At 42.0% G+C, this 20,163-nt stretch overlaps 1 protein-coding gene across 2 annotated transcripts; it reads left to right on the forward strand.

The window, feature by feature from the left end:
• Positions 1-26: 26 nt before the first annotated feature.
• Positions 27-20,072, forward strand: mlxipl (MLX interacting protein like). Of its 2 annotated transcripts, none has more exons than XR_012590452.1 (17): positions 27-584; positions 2,426-2,532; positions 3,554-3,636; positions 3,808-3,897; positions 4,838-4,879; positions 8,819-8,996; positions 9,874-9,954; positions 13,504-13,655; positions 13,775-14,381; positions 14,498-14,571; positions 14,833-15,100; positions 15,747-15,862; positions 16,068-16,190; positions 16,386-16,513; positions 17,447-17,570; positions 19,436-19,560; positions 19,669-20,072. XR_012590452.1 is itself a non-coding variant. In XM_074612077.1 (17 exons), the coding sequence occupies exons 1-17, from the start codon at positions 226-228 to the stop codon at positions 19,830-19,832; spliced, it is 2,826 nt and encodes a 941-aa protein (XP_074468178.1). In that variant the 5' UTR covers positions 29-225; the 3' UTR covers positions 19,833-20,072. The 2 variants fall into 2 exon arrangements, 1 of the variants encoding a protein (XP_074468178.1); XM_074612077.1 differs by having other exon boundaries at positions 29-584; positions 19,431-19,560.
• The last annotated feature ends 91 nt before the right edge of the window (positions 20,073-20,163 follow it).

Consider the following 20,163-nt stretch of genomic DNA (forward strand, 5'->3'; position numbering starts at 1 on the left):
TGATAGTGAGCTCTCTTTCACAACAGTCCACACATACTGTCCAGAACTGTGCTGCTGAGGGACACAGTTGTCTCTCAGTGGACAGATGAGAGGACAGATGAGAGGCCTCAGGAGATATTGGAGTATCTGAAGGAGGAGGAGGAAGAGGAGGAGGAGGAGGAGGAGGAGGAGGAGGGAGTCAGTTGAGGAGAAAGTTCACAGTTTGCCGGACGGACAGTCAACACCATGGAGGCCAAAGGGAGAGTTTGTTCAGCCGGACAGAACCAGCAGCTCCAGGAGTCCTCGGACTCGGACTCGGAGGGAGGTGAACCGGTTCGGGTGGCCTCATACGGTATCGGACCGTCCACCTCCACCGCCTCCGGCTCCTTCCAGGTGATCCACAGCGGACACTTCATGGTGTCTTCCCCTCACAGTGACTCTGCTGCCCGCAGGAGGAAGAGCGGCGGCGGCTCCATGAGGCTGGACTTCGACACGGAGAACCGGACCTGGTGTCAGACGTACCGGTTCGGTCCACTGAGCTCCGGGAGCCTGAGCATCGACCCAACACTCACCCGCCTCTTCGACTGCATGTCTCTGGCCTACAGGTGGGTCACTATTATCTGCTGTAGTCAGGGACAGGAGCATTAACCCACCTCAGAGCAGTGAGGGCTGCTTTCTATTTTGCATATTCCCCACCTATAATTCATATAAACCTATCATTAATAATTATTTAAAATAGCTTCATTTTCATTTAAATACTTTATTTGGTGCTCTCATGCACAACCATTCAACAATTTTCATATTGTAGTATTAAAAAGTACAAATTAATTATAAATATTGACCTGCAGGCTATCATTTCTTTCTTTCCCCCTCCAGTGATCTCCCTCTGCAGTTCATCATTTATTATAAATAAATTAAAATAATAAATAAAATATAAAAATGTTATGTTATATGAGCAACAAACTGCCCACTGTGTAGCTTACAGGAGGAACTCCACATAAATCTCAGTGTTCAACAGGTTTCCTTTTTAAACCTGATAGTTAACGTTGGGCTGTGATGTGTTGGAAGAGGGATTTCGCTGTCTCTTGTGCAATCGCTTGGAAAACTGGACTTTGATTCTAGTTGGCAGCACTGGAAAAGATTACAGTGTAACTGAGGGAAAGGAGAGACGATCCTGACACCATTTAGTCTTCATTATTTTAATTTATTACAAACAGACATTGTACATTGAGAGATCTAATATTCAAATGAGCATTTTAGTGTTTTTGCCTATTTTTTTTATTTATTTATGAATTGAGTTTGTTTTTCTGATTTAAAGGTGCTATTGATAACATTGTTACTACGTTTAGCCACTAGATGTCGCATTCTCCCTCCCCGTTCTATTGCATTTACTTCACAACAAGTCGTTGCCAGGCACTGACCATCAATCTCAGTCATTTATCGTTGTTTTTTTTCTTAACAAAACATTCATTTTGGACCCAACAAAACTTTTAAAATGATTAATTCACAATCATAATAATTTTGTTCAGGAAAAGCCATACTTTCATACTATTCTGCAACTTTCTAAAACTCTGTGGATGTATTATTATTTTTTTTAAACTATTCGTCTACATACAAATTTGATCAATAAGACCTTTAAAGTGTTCTTGAGAAAATATAACTTTAATCCTGTTTTAACAACTTGTTCAAAACAGTTGCCATCAACCTTTGGCCTAAAGAAGACAGTTTTCCTCCGGTGACTGTGTGCCAATTTGGTATTTTTTATAGTTTGATGATAGTTTCACAATAAAACCTGAGCCAGGGAAGGTTACCAGCAAAACAGACCACAATACTTACATTTTTTATGAAGATTAAAGGACATGAACAACTTAAAAGATAAAGTCTACTCTGTACGCTGCTTTTTTTCTATATGTTAGGTGCTATATATAAAGTATATACAGTATTATGTTGTAGCAAGGAGACAGCATTTGTCTCTGCTCTGCTGCACACTATTTTTCATTAACCCGGCTGCCTGGTGTTAAATGGTTCTCCTCCTAATAGTTGTTCTCAGGAATATGCTGTCTCTGCTGTTTTGGTTGTCACTCCATTAAAAGCATGTTGAAAATGATTCCCCATGCAGGCTTCCTAGCAACTCCATGAGCACCTCACATTAGGAGGCCTCTTCTCAGCACTCAGCAGGCTGAGGCACACGGAGAAAAAGAGCAAACAGTCTCACGGTGTGCTGGTGAATAAGCTGATTGGGCACTATTAGTCAAAATCAGGACAGGTTTCTAACAGGGGTGAGGCGGAGAGGCTACTGAAGATTTTCCACTGTTTCTTCTAAAGAGTATCATAAAGAGTCATTTCAGCAAGTGTCCCTCTTTCATTGTTTTTAACGGAAGCAGTGAACATTGCCCATTTTCCATAAACAAATCATATTTTTATTGATTGTGTGTTTTGTTTGCAGCGGTAAGATAGTCTCTCCTAAGTGGAAGTCTTTTAAGGGTCTGCGGTTGCTGTGGAGAGATAAGATCCGTCTGAACAATGCCATCTGGAGAGCTTGGTACATTCAGTGTGAGTCCACCACTCTTCACCTCCTCTCTCTGCTGCCTACATGATCTTTAACCCCTCTACACTATTAAAGGGATAGTTCAGGTGTTTTGAAGTGGGGTTGTATGAGGTACTTATACATAATCAGTGTTTTACCTACAGTAGATGACAGTCGGCCCGCAGTTTGGAGAATCAGACAGGAGTTACCGGACAGAAGCAAAGCAATGCACTGCTGTGGACGGGGCCGACAGCAAAACATGTTTTAGCCACCTAAAAGAAAGGCTCACCTAAAAAAATCTGTTTAACGTACGGTATATTTAGAATATTTTTACTGGTTTACCTTGCCATCAGACAGCTATACAGTCTGTTTCCGAAGGGGAACCGAAACCGTTATCGATGCCCTCGCCAAAGCCACCAGACTCCATTAAAAAAAAACTGTAATTTTACCTTGCAGAACACAGAAGTTGCTGGTCTGCCGCTGCCTCAATCAGTTAGTTTGTTTGTGTTATTGTGTGACTTTGGTTATTTCAGAATCACCAAAGTCACACAATAACACAAACAAACTAACGAGGATCGAGGCAGCGGTAGACCAGCAGCTCCGTGTTCTGCGAGGTAAAATGACAGGTTTTTGCAATGGAGTCTGGTAGCTTTGGCGAGAGCATCGATGGATATAATGGCTTCAGTTCCCTGTCAGAAAGGGCTGTCTGATTGCAAGGTAAAGAGGTGAAATATTCTAAATATAGCACTTAAACTGATATACATTTTTTTCTGCTTCTCCAAACTGGGGGCATACCGACCGTCATCTACTGTAGGTAATTCACTGACTATGGAGAAGTACCTCATACAACCCCATTTCAAAACACCCGAACTATCCCTTTAAAGGAGATGGACATTACTGTCAAATGCAACATAAATTGTTCAAATCAAAAGTGAAGAACAACTAAGTGACTAAGCATAAATTAAGAGTTGAACATGAAGACATTTTTGTTCTGTTGAAACAGCTAGAAATGTGTTGATGGTGTTGCTCTGTGTCTGCTGTGTTTAGATGTGGAGAAGAGGAAGAACCCGGTGTGTGGGTTTGTCACACCGCTGGAGGGCTCGGAGGCCGATGCACATCGGAAGCCTGAAGTGAGTGATTTGTGTATTTTTTATCGAACCGGGCTGTTGAAGCACAACTTGGCTTCTTATTTTTTCAACTACACATTATTCCAAATTCAGTTAATAGAACATGAATGTTTATGTATTGTACACTGATGAGGTTGGGATCTTCTGCTTGGTGTTTCTGCATCCTGTCAACAGGCGATTGTATTAGAGGGCAGCTACTGGAAGCGAAGGATTGAGGTGGTGATCAAGGAGTATCACAAGTGGAGGATTTACTATAAGAAGAGGGTGAGCACTCATTTTTTACAGAACACATATTTCATCTCTTTTTAATATTTTTAACCATGTAAGCAGCATGGCTTACCTATGAAAAGTAATGCACTATAAGTTGTATATAACCCACGTAATCAATTCGTATGTAATCCACGGAATCATGAGCCAGGACAGGCGATGTAGTATAAAAACACCGGACTGTCACCCAGGAGACCGCTGTTTGTGTCCTGTGTGAAACCAGAAGTCAATGTTGACTTTTTTGTTACATAACGCCACTTCTGTAGATGTTTTAACCCATCCACGTTCTTTTCCTAAACCTAGCAAAGTAGCCTAGTTTTGTTGCCTAAACACGCAACACGTTCTCATCTCAGCTCGTCACATACTGGTGCTTTGTCACGCCGCTTGATGTTACTTTAGGTTTAGGCTGTGCGTTTACTGTTGCTGTGGATGGGTTTACATTATAGCTAATGGAACGCCCGGTGCCTTTCATACCTGCACTAAAGGGTGTCTTGTGTGGCGGTATCGAATGCCGATGGGTGTGACAAAGCCTCGGTATTTGACGCCCTGGGAATGAGAACGAGCTGGAAAATTCCTCTAACGCCATCATGAAGTTCACATTTATGGTTTTAAGAGAAAAGTCTCAACAAATATTGGATAGCTTTCCATAGCATTTGTTACTGACATTCACATTCCCCTCGTGATGAATTATTGGTGATTTTGATCACCACCCTGAGGTCAAAATTGTAATAATGTCCAGTACTTGAGTTTATGACCAAATACCTGCAAAACTAATGACATTCCCATCAGCCTCAACTATACTTTGTGTTTATTGCTAATTAGAAAATGTTAACTAAGATGGTGAACATGGTAAATAGTAGGCCTATACCTGCCACTGGCATGGCTGTAGTTTATTACTAAATCAAACTACCCACTCTTCTCTTCTTTTCTTTTGCAGCTTCAGAACAAGAAGGATGATATTCTATCGATGCTACAAGAGGTATGACAAAGTCCTGCTTTAATGTTATTCTATCTCTTTCTGTAAGTTTTGGAACAACACTAATGTAGACAAAAATGTATTTTGGTAGGGTTGTCAAAGTTAACTCGCTAATAAAGCTACTTACTTTTAAAGCTAGTGAAGATGCTGCCATCATATGAAACTAGAAAAACCTAATGAATCCGTTGGTAACAACCATGTCACACTAGCTTGTCACGAAGGAGGTTAAATAATGCTCCAAACTTACGTTAAATTCTGGTGAAGAAAAACTGGCATGGCCATTTTCAAAGGGGTCCCTTGACCTCTGACCTCAAGATATGTGAAAATGGTTTTCTATGGGTACCCACGAGTCTCCCCTTTACAGACATGCCCACTTTATGATAATCACATGCAGTTTGGGGCAAGTCATAGTCAAGTCAGCACACTGACACACTGACAGCTGTTGTTGCCTGTTGGGCTGCAGTTTGCCATGTTATGATTTGAGCATATTTTCTTTACGCTAAATGCAGTACCTGTGAGGGTTTCTGGACAATATCTGTCATTGTTTTGTGTTGTTCATTGATTTCCAATAATAATTATATACATACATTTGCATAAAACAGCATATTTGCCCACTCCCATGTTGATAAGAGTATTAAATACTTGACAAATCTCCCTTTAATGTGCATTTTGAACAGATACAATTTTTTATTAATTTGCGATTAATCGCGATTAAATATTTTAATCGATTGACAGCCCTAATATTGACCCCTGAACAGCTGGCTTCAGTGTGTGTGTTGTTGACCCGCTGGCATTGTTTACTTCTGAATGCAGTTGCAGCTCAACATATGATCATCAACGTCCTCTCAGCGGCTATTTATAGCATGTGGATTTAGCCTCCCTCTGTTGACTAGAGAGGATGAAAAAAAACAAAAGAAAACGTGCAAAACAACTTGCGTCATGGCCCGGCATTTGTAGGCAATTGACACATATTGATTTCCAGCAGCGACAAAACCTCTCACACCCCCTCAGGGCTTTATCTTTATTCAAGTGAAAGCTGCAGAATTTAATGTCATTTAATCAAATCTGACCTATTTCCAGCGGCGCTTTGTGAAAGTTGAGCGTCTGAGGGGCAACGAGTGTGACGGTGACGTCACCGCGGCACAAACAAACAAGAGATCGGGAAGAAAACAGGAGAGGTGGGAGGGAGGCGGAGAGAGGGAGGGACCCTTGGGAAGCACCTCATTCATGATAGTATTCACATGAGAATGTGACATGTGCCCTCGCTCTCATCACACTACTGCCTCGGTCACCTTTGGCATCATCAGCCTTCTGTTTTTATTCACATCTGTGTCATTGGAAGGTATTAACTCAGGTCAAAGACAGCATCTGTCTGTCTGTCTGTGTCTGAGGCCTAAACTGTTGTTGTATTGTGCGGCATTTCAAAGGGCTCATATCAGCGCGAAGTTAGCTGGTCAAAGATCACTAAACCAGGTTTTTATGCTCCGTGTTCCCAAAGTGTTATCTCAACAGATTACAGTGTGGGGGAAAAACACCTCAGTAAAACCCTGGAGTTGTTTTTGTAATGTTAGTGTTTATTTCATATACTTTAAAACAGGTTTCAGGTCTCAAATGTAGCTCCCCGATGTGAAATTAAATAGACTATATTGTTTTAGCCTCAGCTCCATTCTCCTCCTCAAATCTTTAACAATCTGATTTGCGCAGGGCGTCATATTTCTAGACCGACTCAAATGACATACTGTCAGTCCTCGTATTAAAACATAGAGAAACAAAGTCCTGCCAAGTTACCAAATCAAGTCATAAATAAAGGCAATAACAGGTAAGCTGTGTTTCAACAGGAGGGAGTGGACTGTACAACCCAGTGGTTCTCAAAGTGGTGTCCGGGGCACTCTGTTTGTCGGGTCGGCGAAATAATTTGCTATAAATTATTAAATTGTGCTGCATCATTAAGAAGTGTCTTCAGATGGGGACCATTTGCAACCAATAAAACAAGCATATTGAGTCATTACCCCATTATGAATCACTTCACTCACCATAATGCAAATATTCCAATCAAAATGTTCCGTAGTAATAGCCTAAATAACTATAATGTGTTCTGTAACACTGTTATGATTAGTTCAGAGCTTTCTGCCAATGATTTGCAGCAATACGATCATTATTTTAACGCTTACTAAAAGTCAGCTTTAGACTGGTCAGATTAAATGTCTGGATTTATTAGGACTATGCCGATTGCTACTGTTCATTTCCTTTTCTTTTTTTTTTCAATCATGTTTTTTCTATATGACTACAACAACCTCCTAAACCATAACAAATAAAGTAATATGTACACATAATAACAAGGGCTGTGGAAGTTAACGCGATAAAATGACCATTATCAAAGGGGTCCCTTGACCTCTGACCTCAAGATATGTGAATGTAAATGGGTTCTATGGGTACCCACAAGTCTCCCCTTTACAGACATGCCCACTTTATGATAATCGTGCAGTTTTGGGCAAGTCATAGTCAAGTCAGCACACTGACACACTGACAGCTGTTGTTGCCTGTTGGGCTGCAGTTTGCCATGTTATGATTTGAGCATATTTTCTTTACGCTAAATGCAGTACCTGTGAGGGTTTCTGGACAATATCTGTCATTGTTTTGTGTTGTTCATTGATTTCCAATAATAATTATATACATACATTTGCATAAAGCAAGCATATTTGCCCACTCCCACGTTGATAATGACAAATCTCCCTTTAAGGTATATTTTGAACAGATAAAAAAATGTGTGAATAATTGCGATTAACTATGGAGAATCATGCGATTAATCACGATTAAATATTTTCATCGATTGACAGCCCTGCTGTGTGAAAAGAAATAGCTTGACTTGAGATAAAAGGAAGAGGTGTTTGGCATAAACAATCTAATTTCCGCTTAGTTTCATCTAATCTCTATTATCTAATTTCTGCATATATTGCATCTCTGCTTATCTTCACTCATTTCACACAAGATAAATTTAATGTGATGTACCATCTTGTTTGCAGGAAACACCTAAAAAAATGTAAATAATCCCCATCGGAAGTGATGGACATATGCATGCATATTATTTTCTTCTTTTACCGTGGCAGCAGTAGTTTGTGTTGGCAGGGGCCTCAGGTCTTCCTGTTTGTTCGCACGTGAGCGCGGAATTAGGTCAGGGACAAAAGGCTGCTGCTCTTATTGAAACGGTGAGACATCAAAATAAAGAAATGAACAAAGCCAACATAATGATAACCTGTAAGAGGCTAGTGTTTTTGAACAATATGTCAAAAGTGCTTTTTCATCATGCGCCGCACACACACACACACACACATGAATATGCACAGGACAATCTTACTTCATTTCCACTCGCTCACACTTCTACTCTCCCTCAAAGAAAACAAATCGAAAGGTAAATGAATAAATTATCAGGGGATGTCGTGTGCTCGGACGTAATCAAAACGGTTTCCGGCTCGATCTGGGCTTCCCTATAAATGTGGCGTCGGACTTAGGAGTCGAGGGTAAAGACAAGGAGAGGGTGAAGCAGAGCAGCTCACACAGAGGGGAAAAGGACCAGCTTCATTTTCTGTGAGTGTTTTACTGGATTTAAGAAGTGGTTTGGTCTAGAAAATAGAGGACATGCAGCTGCTATATATTTTTTTTTGTGTGTCTAAATGGATCTAAATTGTGTTTTAATGAGATGGCTCTGTCATATTTTGAAGGGTTTTTCACAACTAACAACTTATTGAATGAGTATCTAATCATATTATGTACTGTATGTGTTTCTCACACTTTCCATACAACACCAAATGCTGGACACATACAGGTGGGGGAGATCCAAACTCCATCAGTGCATCTCTTTGCCTCTTCAGTCCTATTTGTAGGGAGCCCTCTAATGGATAGATAAGGGACTGACTTGATCTCATGGCTGATGTGCTCTGTTAGGGTCAGATCTGCCAGGCCAAGCTGGAGAAATGGTCCAATCAGATGTACCACCAGGAGCCTGAGGCTGAGCCGACGGAGGTCCACATGTTTGACCTGGACTGCCTCCTGTCCGACATCTCCGACACCCTGTTCACCATGACGCAGAAGCCGTGCCCCTGGGCCAGCGACCGACACGACAGTGAGTAGTCAGAGTGACTTTCAGCTGTGACTTTGCACTGGTCTGTGAGCTGCATGACAAGATTAAAACATGTCTTCATTTTCATTGTGCATTTATAATTTTCTCAAATAACTCATGAAACCCAGTAGCTTTATACCATCTCTACCATGAACAGGAGCCTAAAGGACAGAGTAAACATTGATTTGAATGGGAATGTCCGTTCTACTCCTATTCTATTTCTATGGATGTAACATACATTCAAGCACCAATCAGATTTAAGGATTTTAGGGGAGACTCGTGGGTAACCATAGAACCCGTTTTCATTCACATATCTTGAGGTCAGAGGTCAAGGGACCCTTTGAAAATGGCTATGACAGCTTTTCCTTGCCAAAATTTAACACAAGTTTGCCATCACTGAGCACACTTAACACTGAGCCTCTGAACCAACCTCTGAAAGATCTAATGCGTTAATGAAATTAGTGGCGTTAAAACAAATACGCGTTATTATCGGGTTAACTTTGACAGCCCTGCTAAATTAAATTGTTTTTTCGAGAAATAAGCTTATTTGCTTTCTTGCTGAGAGTTAGATGAGAAGATCGATACCACTTTCAAACATGAGTGTGGTATCGATCTTCTCATCTAACTCTCGGCAAGAAAGCCAGTAAGTTAATTTCCTTAATTGTTGATGTACTACTTTAACATGATGGAAAAACACAGTTTTATCACTTGTCGCGGCTGATGGGTCACATGGGTCAGCAAGTCAGCCAAAAGGAACCCACCCTACAAATAAGGAAATTCCCTGTGATGACAGAGAGCACACAATAAGGCAGACACATTAACAGCTACACTCGCTCACATTTCTGTCTCATGTCTGACATCATGTTCTCTTCCTCCTCAGCGTACACGAGCAATGCTGATATAATCCAGCCAGGCCTGACTCCACTGCAGCCCAACCTGGATGATTTCATGGATATACCAGGTACTCTCTACCCGTCCATCCGTCTGTCTGTCTGTCTGTCTGTCTGCCAGTGGGATCTTCACATTTTATCTTGGAACTGCAGCAGATCAATATCCTGCATTGATTTTGCTTCACTTGAGTATCAAATTTCAACAGTTGATTTTGTCCAGTATAGTTAATATTACAGTTATTCAATGACAGTGTGGTACATGTGTGCTTGACTTAGTGCAAACAAATAGATTTGGTAGTAGATAGAAGACGTAGGTACCAGAGTCAATTTCAGAGGTTGTACCAGGCTCAATTTTAAGGCTACGGTGAAGATACTGGTATCATATGAAACTAGAAAACCTAAGGAATCCATTGATACCAATCATGTCATACTAGCTCATATGTGAATGATGAAATGGGTTCTATGGGTACCCACGAGTCTCCCCTTCACAGACATGCCCACTTTATGATAATCACATGCAGTTTGGGGCAAGTCATAGTCAAGTCAGCACACTGACACACTGACAGATGTTGTTGCCTGTTGGACTGCAGTTTGTCATGTTATGATTTGAGCATATTTGTTATGCTAAATGCAGTACCTGTGAGGGTTTCTGGACAATATTTGTCATTGTTTCCCATGCCTGCACACATTACACATAAACACACTCACTACGGAAGTCGAGCGTGGCTAAGAGTATCACTTGATGGCAGAGTTCAGGAGCTGGATCTCCTCTCTGAGCCTCGTCGTGCAGCTGAGCTCTAAGAGTATTAAAAACTTGACAAATCTCCCTTTAAGGTACATTTTGAACAGATAAGAAATGTGCGATTAATTGTGATTAACTGTTTTAATTGATTGACAGCCCTAGTCTTTACATCTTTATTTAAGATTCAATTGATTAATGCAGAAATGTTGTTACATTACGTATTTGGTGTGTTGTTGATGCGTCAAAGTGACACTCCTTTGTTTCTGTGCTGTGTCTGCAGTATTGTTCCTCAGAGGTTAAAGAGGGGTCAAAGGCAGGGTTGAGCCGAGAGAATGGGGAAGTGGAAGAGGATGTATTTAACCTCGACCCACGGCTCTGGCACCAGATATGAGGCCGGGGAAAATAAAGGGATGGAGATGGTGGGAGCGTCTTGATGACTTCTGGTCAAAGTCGAGAAGAAGATAGTTCTGATGGTTAGCTAAGAAGATAGTGCAAGTTGCTTCATTTTGAAGTTTGACATTGTTTGTCTGAGATTTAACAATAGATGCATATACATGCTCCTGCAAGTAATTATGAGGCTACCTTGTGATTGACAGGTTGCTACCACGGCGTTGTTCAGTCTGGGAGTTGTCCGTGTTTTCGTCGTAGAACGTTAACCCTTTCACGGTGTGTTTTCAGTTCATGAAAGTTAATTGTAACATTTTGGTCGCCTGAAAATGTCTTAATCAGCGTTTGGTTGTACTTAGCTCCACCCTCTCATGTCACTTCTGGTTGCAAATAACCAAGAAGATCAAAAACCTTCACAGGAAACCTTTAAAAGGTGACCCCATGTCAGTGTTGTGTTTAAAGCTCGTTTCTGCTGCCCCCAAGTGGCCAGAACATCTGTTAATGCAGGTTTAAAGAGAATTGGACCAAATGTTTTGGTGTGACATAATTCATTCTCTAATCACTGACTCCTGAGACCTTTTTATAAATTATTATTTGACAATGATACGTCCCTTAGAGAGTGAGAGGTGGATAAAGTTTTACACCCAGGGCTGCTCGCCAAACAGCAGCTAGCCTGCAGCGAGACATCGAGCTGAAGAGCAGGTCAGGGTTTAGTTCCTTGCTCAGGGGCACAATGGCTGCGGTTGTTTGGGCCTTTGTTTTGCTTTCAGTACGGCAATCCAGCAGCCCCGTGGCTACAAGTCAGTCATTGTAACCCACAGACAACCTGCTGCCCTCTGCTGTAATGTGTGCGTGTGCATGTGTGCATGTGTGTGTGTGTTTGTGTTCTCACAGCGTTGGCAGCGTCCTCAGGGATCAGCTGTCTGCCTCTCTTTTGGTCACAAGATCCAGAGAGCTAGTGAGTGTCTGTCAGAGCGATTCAGTTTAATCTATGCCGAGCGCTTCTCTTACATGGAAATACAGATCAGTAACTTTCTGAGGCAGGCCAGTAGTTTCTCTTTACTGAGATGAGAACAAACACACTGGTATGTATTTTCAGATTGTGCCACACTTTTGTCACCTTGTGTCTACAGAGCTTGTGTCATGCTGGATTGCAAATACTGTGTGTGTGTTCATGATAGCTCCAATAAGCTGAAATCAATTGACTGAAGCAAGTTGATATTTGTTTCCTCAACTGGACAATATCCTGGTTTGAATTCGGTGCCGTCAGATGTGAAGAAACTGTTTTAATCACAGATGGCAGCTGGAGCACAGTCAGTCGCCGGCACGGCTCCAAAAATATGTGACTTGGCAGATAGGAAGCACATACCTTGAATGACCACCGCACGCAGAGGGCTTCACTGCATTTTGGATGTTGACTCGCTGTGTGATGTTTTGGCTCGGTGCTTTTATTTCCTGTTTTGTTGTTTGAATGTCTGGAATGTGATATCAAAGTGCAGCCTGACTGCAGTAATAATTACAGGCTACTTTCAGCCACATCTGTTAAAGAATGAAAGCATGTTGTGCGTGTGGTGTCACGTAATTTGAGGTGGCAAAAAAATAACAATCGGAGTCGTTGGAGTCCTTCTAAAGCATTTTTAAGGCAAAATAGTTTTTGCCTTAAAAATTCAAATCTCCAGCACTGATGTTGAAAAGACAAGAACCGAGTAGAAGAGAATGGAGACCTTCTGATGCTGCTGCAGTGTTTATAGATGTATATGTGCATGCTGCAAATATGGGTACTGATTTTAATATTATTGTTATTATTCAGTGGGTTTTATTTTCCATCTTTTATTATGCATTCTATGTATTCTATTTCTTCTTATTTTTATTTTTGTCTTATTTTATCAAGTGTTTTTTATTTTCCATTAAAGCAGCAGTAGGCAATATTTGAGAAAATATGATTAAAAGAAGTTATTTCTATAAAACGCTAAACTATATCCTGACAGTATTGCATGAGACAGGTAATCTGAAAAAAAAACCTGCAAGATTTCAAGAAGAGGAAAACAACCAATCAGAGCCAAGCTGGAGTCTTGCCGTCTCTGAGCAGCTGTCAATCACTCGCAAACTCCGATCAAACGGTCAAACTAGGCAGCGCTGATCAAATATGACTCAATATTCTGTTACTGTAATGCCTATTTCCCCCGTAACATGTTTTCAGAAACATCTTGTAGTGTACTGTTTAGCTGTAAAATGAGAACGTTTGTGACCTGGCAGCCATGTTGAGATCAGTTGAGGAAATACCAAGCACCGCCCACCAGCCGTAGCAAACTTTCTCATTGGTTTGGCTCAAACTCCTACCAAGATTCCTCGTTTTCATACCATCATTCAGATATTTTGGGCAATTTTATGAAACAATTTCTTTCTTTCCAGCAGTATCAGTGTTTGTTTACACCTGACAGTCTGATGAACAGTGTGTGTGTGTGTATGTGTGTGTGTGTGCTTTTCTCAGATATCTTTATGAACTACCGGGGCCAGCCCACTGAGCAGACTGGTTTTGCTGACTGTGGCTATTTTGAGAGCTCACCCAGCACAGCGTTTGCTCCTCTTCCCTCCCCCGTGGTAACAGCTCCTCAGCTCCTTATCGACACCCAGCTGGCTCAGGTACTGCTGCTGTAAACAGCTCCTCCTGCTTGTCACATGTATCGCTGCAGAAATACTTCCTTACCAACTAATAGTGCTATTGTTTCATCTGTAAAATGACTTGAATCTTTCTTTTCCAGCCCAATCTGTCATCTGACAATTTGCCGTCCTCATCCAATACCCGGCCAGACCAGACCAGGCCGAGCCAGGACTGCGGTGCATACCACACGTCTAGCATCATATCAGGCGCCATGCCCTACGGACATCAGTCTTACAATGATCCACCTGTTTCTATAGCGTTCACCACCAGCATCGAGCAGCCGGCCTGTTCAAGTATCCCCTTCCTGTACTCGCTGCCGTGCCACAAGTTCGGTTACTACACGACGACCAGCGTGACCCCCACCGTCATCACTCACACCGCCTCCACCGTGGGGGCCCAGGGCTCCGTGCACCAGGCTCACGGCTACTCTCACACCGGGGACACATACCCCCAGACTACCTGCCACTCTCTCAGTTACCCGTCCGCCGTGTCTGACCCGGTCCACGCGTCGCTGCCCTCTGTCACCGCGGCCCACTGCTTCTCGGTCCCGGAGCAGGTGGTCATCGCGGGGGTCAGAGGAAAGCACAAGCAAAAGACTGGAGGAGCGAGGACAGTTGGTCCCTCTGTGGCTCCATCTGGGCCCCCGCTCACTGCACCCACACCAGCCAGCTGCCTGGCTAAGCTGCTCTCCTCCAGCGCCCGCGAACGTGAGTCACTTCTGTCCCTTGTTCCATCTGTAACAACAGTTAGTTATCTGAAAAACAATGAATGGGGTCACGTTTGTGAGAAAAAATGAAATAACTATTGTTTTTTGTGCTTTCAGGGAAGCCATCACTAGGATTTGATACTACTCTAGTGACAGCCAAAGGTCAGAGGTCATCATCTCCCAGCTCCTCGGTGAGTCTGCCCGTTAGTATCACAAGAGCAGTGTTCATTTGGGTTGATAACTGGCTTGTACAACAAATGAAATTTGTGTGGTACAAACACAGGGATTTGTGTGACTAACTATTTCTTGGACCGGTGCTTTTTCTTTTATTTATACTCTATAATATGGTATAGTATAGTATAATGTATGGTTAACTTGTCTAATATTATCTTTAGGAAAAAAACTATTTATAACAAGGCTCCTCTAAGTAGAGATTGTGTGTTGTTTTTCAGTCAAGCAGCACCGCGCATGTTGGAGGAGCTTCGTCTCAGCTGCAGCACGGAGCCGGTTGGCCTGCAGGCATCCCAGTGTTGACACCTATGCACAGCCAGAGCGCCACTCTGGGTCACAGCGGACCCCACGCCAGCACCTCCAGAGGCTCGGCGGTGTCTGCCCTGCTCAGCCACGGCTCCACGCACACCGGCACGACCCTCCTCATTCCCAAGACTGAGAAACTGTCTCCGGTCCAGCTCTACGGCACGGACAGGAGCAGCCTGACAGGTAAGCCCTCAATGCTTCATAACACTTAGCATCTGGTAATGTTAACATTAAAGGACATGCTGCTAAGTTGACCATTATACCCCACTACATGTGTGTGCATGTAGCAACAACAGAGGTGAAAGAGAATATGAAAACTCATGTGCAACACATAACTGGGTGTGTTTTTATACCCCAAAATAGTTTCAACAACTACCCTTGCTACAGGAGTACGACGGAGTATTAGGGTCACATTGAGGGGGAAAAAAATCTGAGATTTCGAGAATAAAGTCATAATATTACAAGAAAAAAAAGTCGTAATATTACGAGAATAAAGTCATAACTTTAAGTGAAAAAAAGTCATAATCAAGTCAGCACACTGACACACTGACAGCTGTTGTTGCCTGGTCGGCTGCAGTTTGCCATGTTATGACATGAGCATATTTGTTATGCTAAATGCAGTACCTGTGAGGGTTTCCGGACAATATTTGTCATTGTTTTGTGTTAATTTCCCATGCCTGCACATATTACACATAAACACACACACTATGGAAGTCAAGCGTGGCTAAGAGTCTCACTTGATGGCAGAGTTCAGGAGCTGGATCTCCTCTCTGAGTCATCTAATTTCCCTACAAATATAATGAATAGCTGTTATCTGTCTTTCTTTTAGTTCATTTCCCAGGACATCCAGGCCAAACGTCACCACCAAACCCTTTAGATAAAGCCTCCAACCCCGAGTCCCCACACTCATGTTTCTCAGGCCACGGAAAGATAGAATCAAGTAAGGTAGGACACACTGTCTCATTTAATCTACATATCTATGTCTTCATATAGCACAGCATGGAATTGAATATGTTTTTATATAAATATAATCATGTATTTGCTAAATAAGTGCTAAATAAGTGAACAGGAACCTGATTGTCGACCCGGCGTGTCAATCTGGGTGTGAAGTGTGATGTGCATATTTCTACACTGCATATTTTATCTGCAGCAAACAGAGACCAGGAGGATAACTCACATCTCGGCTGAGCAGAAGAGGCGCTTCAACATCAAACTGGGTTTTGACACGTTACATAACCTTGTGACAACGCTCAGCTCTCAGCCAAGCATAAAGGTACTGTGAAAAGACGTGCAGCTGCTTTAGAGATAGATGTGCTGAGTGTCACCAAAGAGCACTTGAGGTGATGCACAGTTTAACTGGAAAAACTATATTAGATGTAAATGCAGCTAAGGACCCATCCACGGTAATAATATTGAATAATTGTGGTGTATTGCTGACATGTGGTAATCCCTCTGTCTGCTGGCACAGATCAGCAAAGCCACCACGCTGCAGAAGACTGCCGAGTACATCAGTAAGATGCAGCAGGAGAGAGCTCAGCTGCACGACGAGGCTCAGAGACTCAGAGAGGAGATCCAGCTCCTGAACTCTGCCATCAAGTGAGACTCTTAGCCACTTCCGTAGTGTGTGTGTTTATGTGTAATGTGTGCAGGCATGGAAAATCAAAACAAATATTGTCCAGAAACCCTCACATAACATGCCAAACTCAAGCCCAACAGGCTCAACAGCTGTCAGTGTGTCAGTGTATTGACTTGACTATGACTTGCCCCAAACTGCATGTGATTATCATAAAGTGGGCATGTCTGTAAAGGGGAGACTCGTGGGTACCCATAGAACCCATTTTCATTCACATATCTTGAGGTCAGAGGTCAAGGGACCCCTTTGAAAATGGCCATGTCAGTTTTTCCATAAAAGTGGTGTTCATTTGTTAAGATTATTTTACAGAACAAAACGTGTAAGTATCATAAACGTTTGTTTGCCACAGAGCTTATTTTCTGCAATAATCCAAAACCCAATGGAAAAATCCCATTGGCTTTTTGTTGAGGGAACCCAGGGCGATTCTAACTTCTGGGTTGGCCTACAAAAATATGTCATCCTTAGAGCACTGTATGTAGCATTATCAGGGAAAGAATTGGGGGGCATCCCTTTGTCATGTCGATAGTGAGTTTATTGCGTCCCAAACACATTTTCTATTGTCCCTGGGATAATGATAAGTAAGTACCTTGGCGGTACCTATGGTACAGTAGAAAAAACAAGTATCGTCACGTTTTCAGAATTTTGGCATCCACTTGGTACCGAAGTATCAGTTCTCGTGAAATCCCTGCTCTCTTAATGGCCAGTATGAATAGTAGGAATGTTTACAGCAAGCAAAAACTGTTTCAATGTTCATATGGGCACCTAACTATTGATTTAAGAAAGACTTGAAAAATTGTGAACCTTTCCTTTAATGTCACATATTGGTCTTTCTCTGCTGACACGAAGATGCACTGCACTGCTTTGCTGACTCGGCATGTCTCTTCATCCTCATGCAGCGCGTGCCAGCAGCAGCTCCCAGCCACCGGCGTGCCCATCACACGGCAGCGCTTTGACCACATGAGGCAGAAGTTCCGGGAGTACGTCCAGGCCCAGACGCTGCGGAACTGGAAGTTCTGGATCGTATCCTTATGAATGTAAATCAGGCTGCCAGAGGTTAATTAAAAACATCACACAGCCACAAACACAACTTAGAAAAACGTATTTACTCTGCATAAAAAATGTGACTAGAATATAAATCCAGTGTTGAGTACTAAATGTACCAATATATACTTTGGAGGAATATCAAATTTTGTTTTGCTCCCTAAACCTTTTTCTTTGCATCCAAATGAACTAATTACACCGAGCATTATGCCAATCTGGAAGGACACTGTTTAACAGGGAAATGGAGCTTTTACTTTGATGCAGTACAAATGGTAGGTGACCAAAACCTGGGGTACAGATTAGTAGTCTTTTTTGCTTATAAAGGTTCCTAACTGAGTGAAATGACCCGGAAGTATCCCAGCTGCAGGAATGACAAGAGCTGGTCGAATTCCCTAAATGCTAAGAAAAGGTGCTTCCTTTATTAGCTCCTTTAGCAGAGGACACACTGGACCATCTTTTACCAAAGGAAAAGAGATAGTAACATCCCACATTTCCTTGCGGCCGCAACATTTAAAGCGTCGCACCAAAACAAACGATCCTACCTTGCATAGATTTTACAATTATTTTCATACGGTCATATAGGCTACTAATTAGGATTCATGTTGATAAATATGAGTAGAGATGAGTAGACAGTGACAACCATGTAGTTTCACTTTATTTTTATTTATTTCAAACATGTAACAAATAAGTAAAAAAATAAGATTTAATAAAATTAAAAAATGAACGGTAAATATAAAGCAAATTGTCAATTAACAAATAATTAAGATAAGTAAATATTAGCCTAAAAGGAGTAGGAAGAAGTAACCTATACACTTATATCCACATACAGTAACTCAAACAATTAACTCAATATTTATCACATAAACTTTTGTGTCTTTTTTTAATTTCAGTTCCAAAATAATCCTTTATGTTGACTGTAGAGTGTGACAAGTCGCATCTTCGGAATATTGTAGTTTCAACACGGCAGTCCCTCGTCAATAACATCCGCCGCCGTCGCATCATAATTACGGAGCCTAGTGTAAGTGCAGTCAGATTCTCTTAACACCGCAGTTATGTTTTCCTAACTCCTTATGAATTCTCCGTTTTAAGTCATACAATGCTCATTATTCATCTGGGCCGTCTCAGTGTAATCAGGCAGATACAATAAATGCCTGTGTGTTGCAAATGCCAGTTGCATAAAAAAAGTAATATTAATCCATAACTCATTCCTTAATGATCACCCAATCCGTTACTGCTGCTCTTATCTAGCAGGCAAGATAAGATCACATCTTTGTGTGTCGCAGAGAAACACCTTGAGGGTGTTTTCTTTCCATGAATATTAAGGTATTTTATATGGCGCCTCGAGAGATTGTGCATTTATCCAACTGCTGATATGATGAATTCAAATCATAAAGTTTGCCAAGATGATCTTTTCTCTTTACACAGAGTCAAGATAGCAGCTTTTACCCTTTATTTGACCTCTCCACAGATAGTGTTATTAAACAATGACAATTTACTTTTTTGTCAACTACTAGTTTAGTGTTGCTTCCAAAACAATGAGCCACTCTGCAGTGTTAAGACTGAAATAACCATTAAAGAATTAGTCTGATGATATTATATATACTGTTATCGTGAACAAGACCAAAACCAACAATACATTGATCTTACTAACAAGTCTGTGCAGCCAAAGCCTGATACTGTATATCTTATTCCTCTGTGGACTGGTTCCTTCATTACCTTGTTTTGAGTCGATCACATACACCGCCCTTAATCCCCAGCTGAAAATAATCCCCAGCAAATTCAAAACAACAACTCTAATGTGTCACATTTGAATGACTTCTTTCCTCAACTCAGCGTCAGTTCAGTATCATCATCGAGCCGCTGTTTGAGTCCTATAATGCAATGGTGTCCACTGCCAGTGTGGAGGACCTGTGTCGATCCACTCTGTCCTGGCTGGACCAGCACTGCTCCCTGCCTGCCCTGAGACCCAGTGAGTCCAGCACAACAACTAGTTCCTCAATGCAGATATTCTAGTATCACTCCGTATGTTTCCCATTGTACCTTCACATTATCTTATAATCTGTTTTTGTCCCCTCAGTGGTTCTGAGTTCACTCCGTCTCCTGAGCACCACCACGGCCATCCTGACAGACCCCAGCCTGCTGCCGGAGCAGGCCACCCTCGCCGTCACCCAGGGCGACCCCGCCGCTGCCCTGGACCACTCCTTACAGCCCGCCGCTCAGGACAATACACACCCCATGTGACCGTGAAGAACAGACTCAGTGGAAACCTATCTGGAATCCACCACAATGCACCGGAGGACACCATCATCCCCAAGACTTTTAATAATGCATAACCACATTCCAGTAACACTCACCAGCTGCAAAAAGAATGTATTCCAGTATGTGATCTATGCTTAAGTTCTGTTAAAAGCATAACATACTTGTTCTATACACTACACATTGTTTCTCAGCATCTTTGATAAAGCAGAAGTTCAGATGTCAGTCACTGTGAATCGCTTCATTTTCTGATTGAATCATTTGGTAACGTCAGTCGACGAATGCATTTATTCTCAATTCCTTTCACATCTCAGGT

The sequence above is a fragment of the Sebastes fasciatus genome, chromosome 16 (assembly GCF_043250625.1).
Source record: "Sebastes fasciatus isolate fSebFas1 chromosome 16, fSebFas1.pri, whole genome shotgun sequence".
Classification (NCBI taxonomy): domain Eukaryota; kingdom Metazoa; phylum Chordata; class Actinopteri; order Perciformes; family Sebastidae; genus Sebastes; species Sebastes fasciatus.

Excerpts from the sequence above, each read along its gene's own strand:
- mlxipl (XM_074612077.1), top strand. The coding sequence starts at position 226 with ATGGAGGCCAAAGGGAGAGTTTGTTCAGCCGGACAGAACCAGCAGCTC. Across the intron at positions 3,898-4,837 it reads GGATTTACTATAAGAAGAGG|CTTCAGAACAAGAAGGATGA; the intron begins GTGAGCACTCAT and ends TTTCTTTTGCAG. Across the intron at positions 13,656-13,774 it reads TCGACACCCAGCTGGCTCAG|CCCAATCTGTCATCTGACAA; the intron begins GTACTGCTGCTG and ends TTTCTTTTCCAG.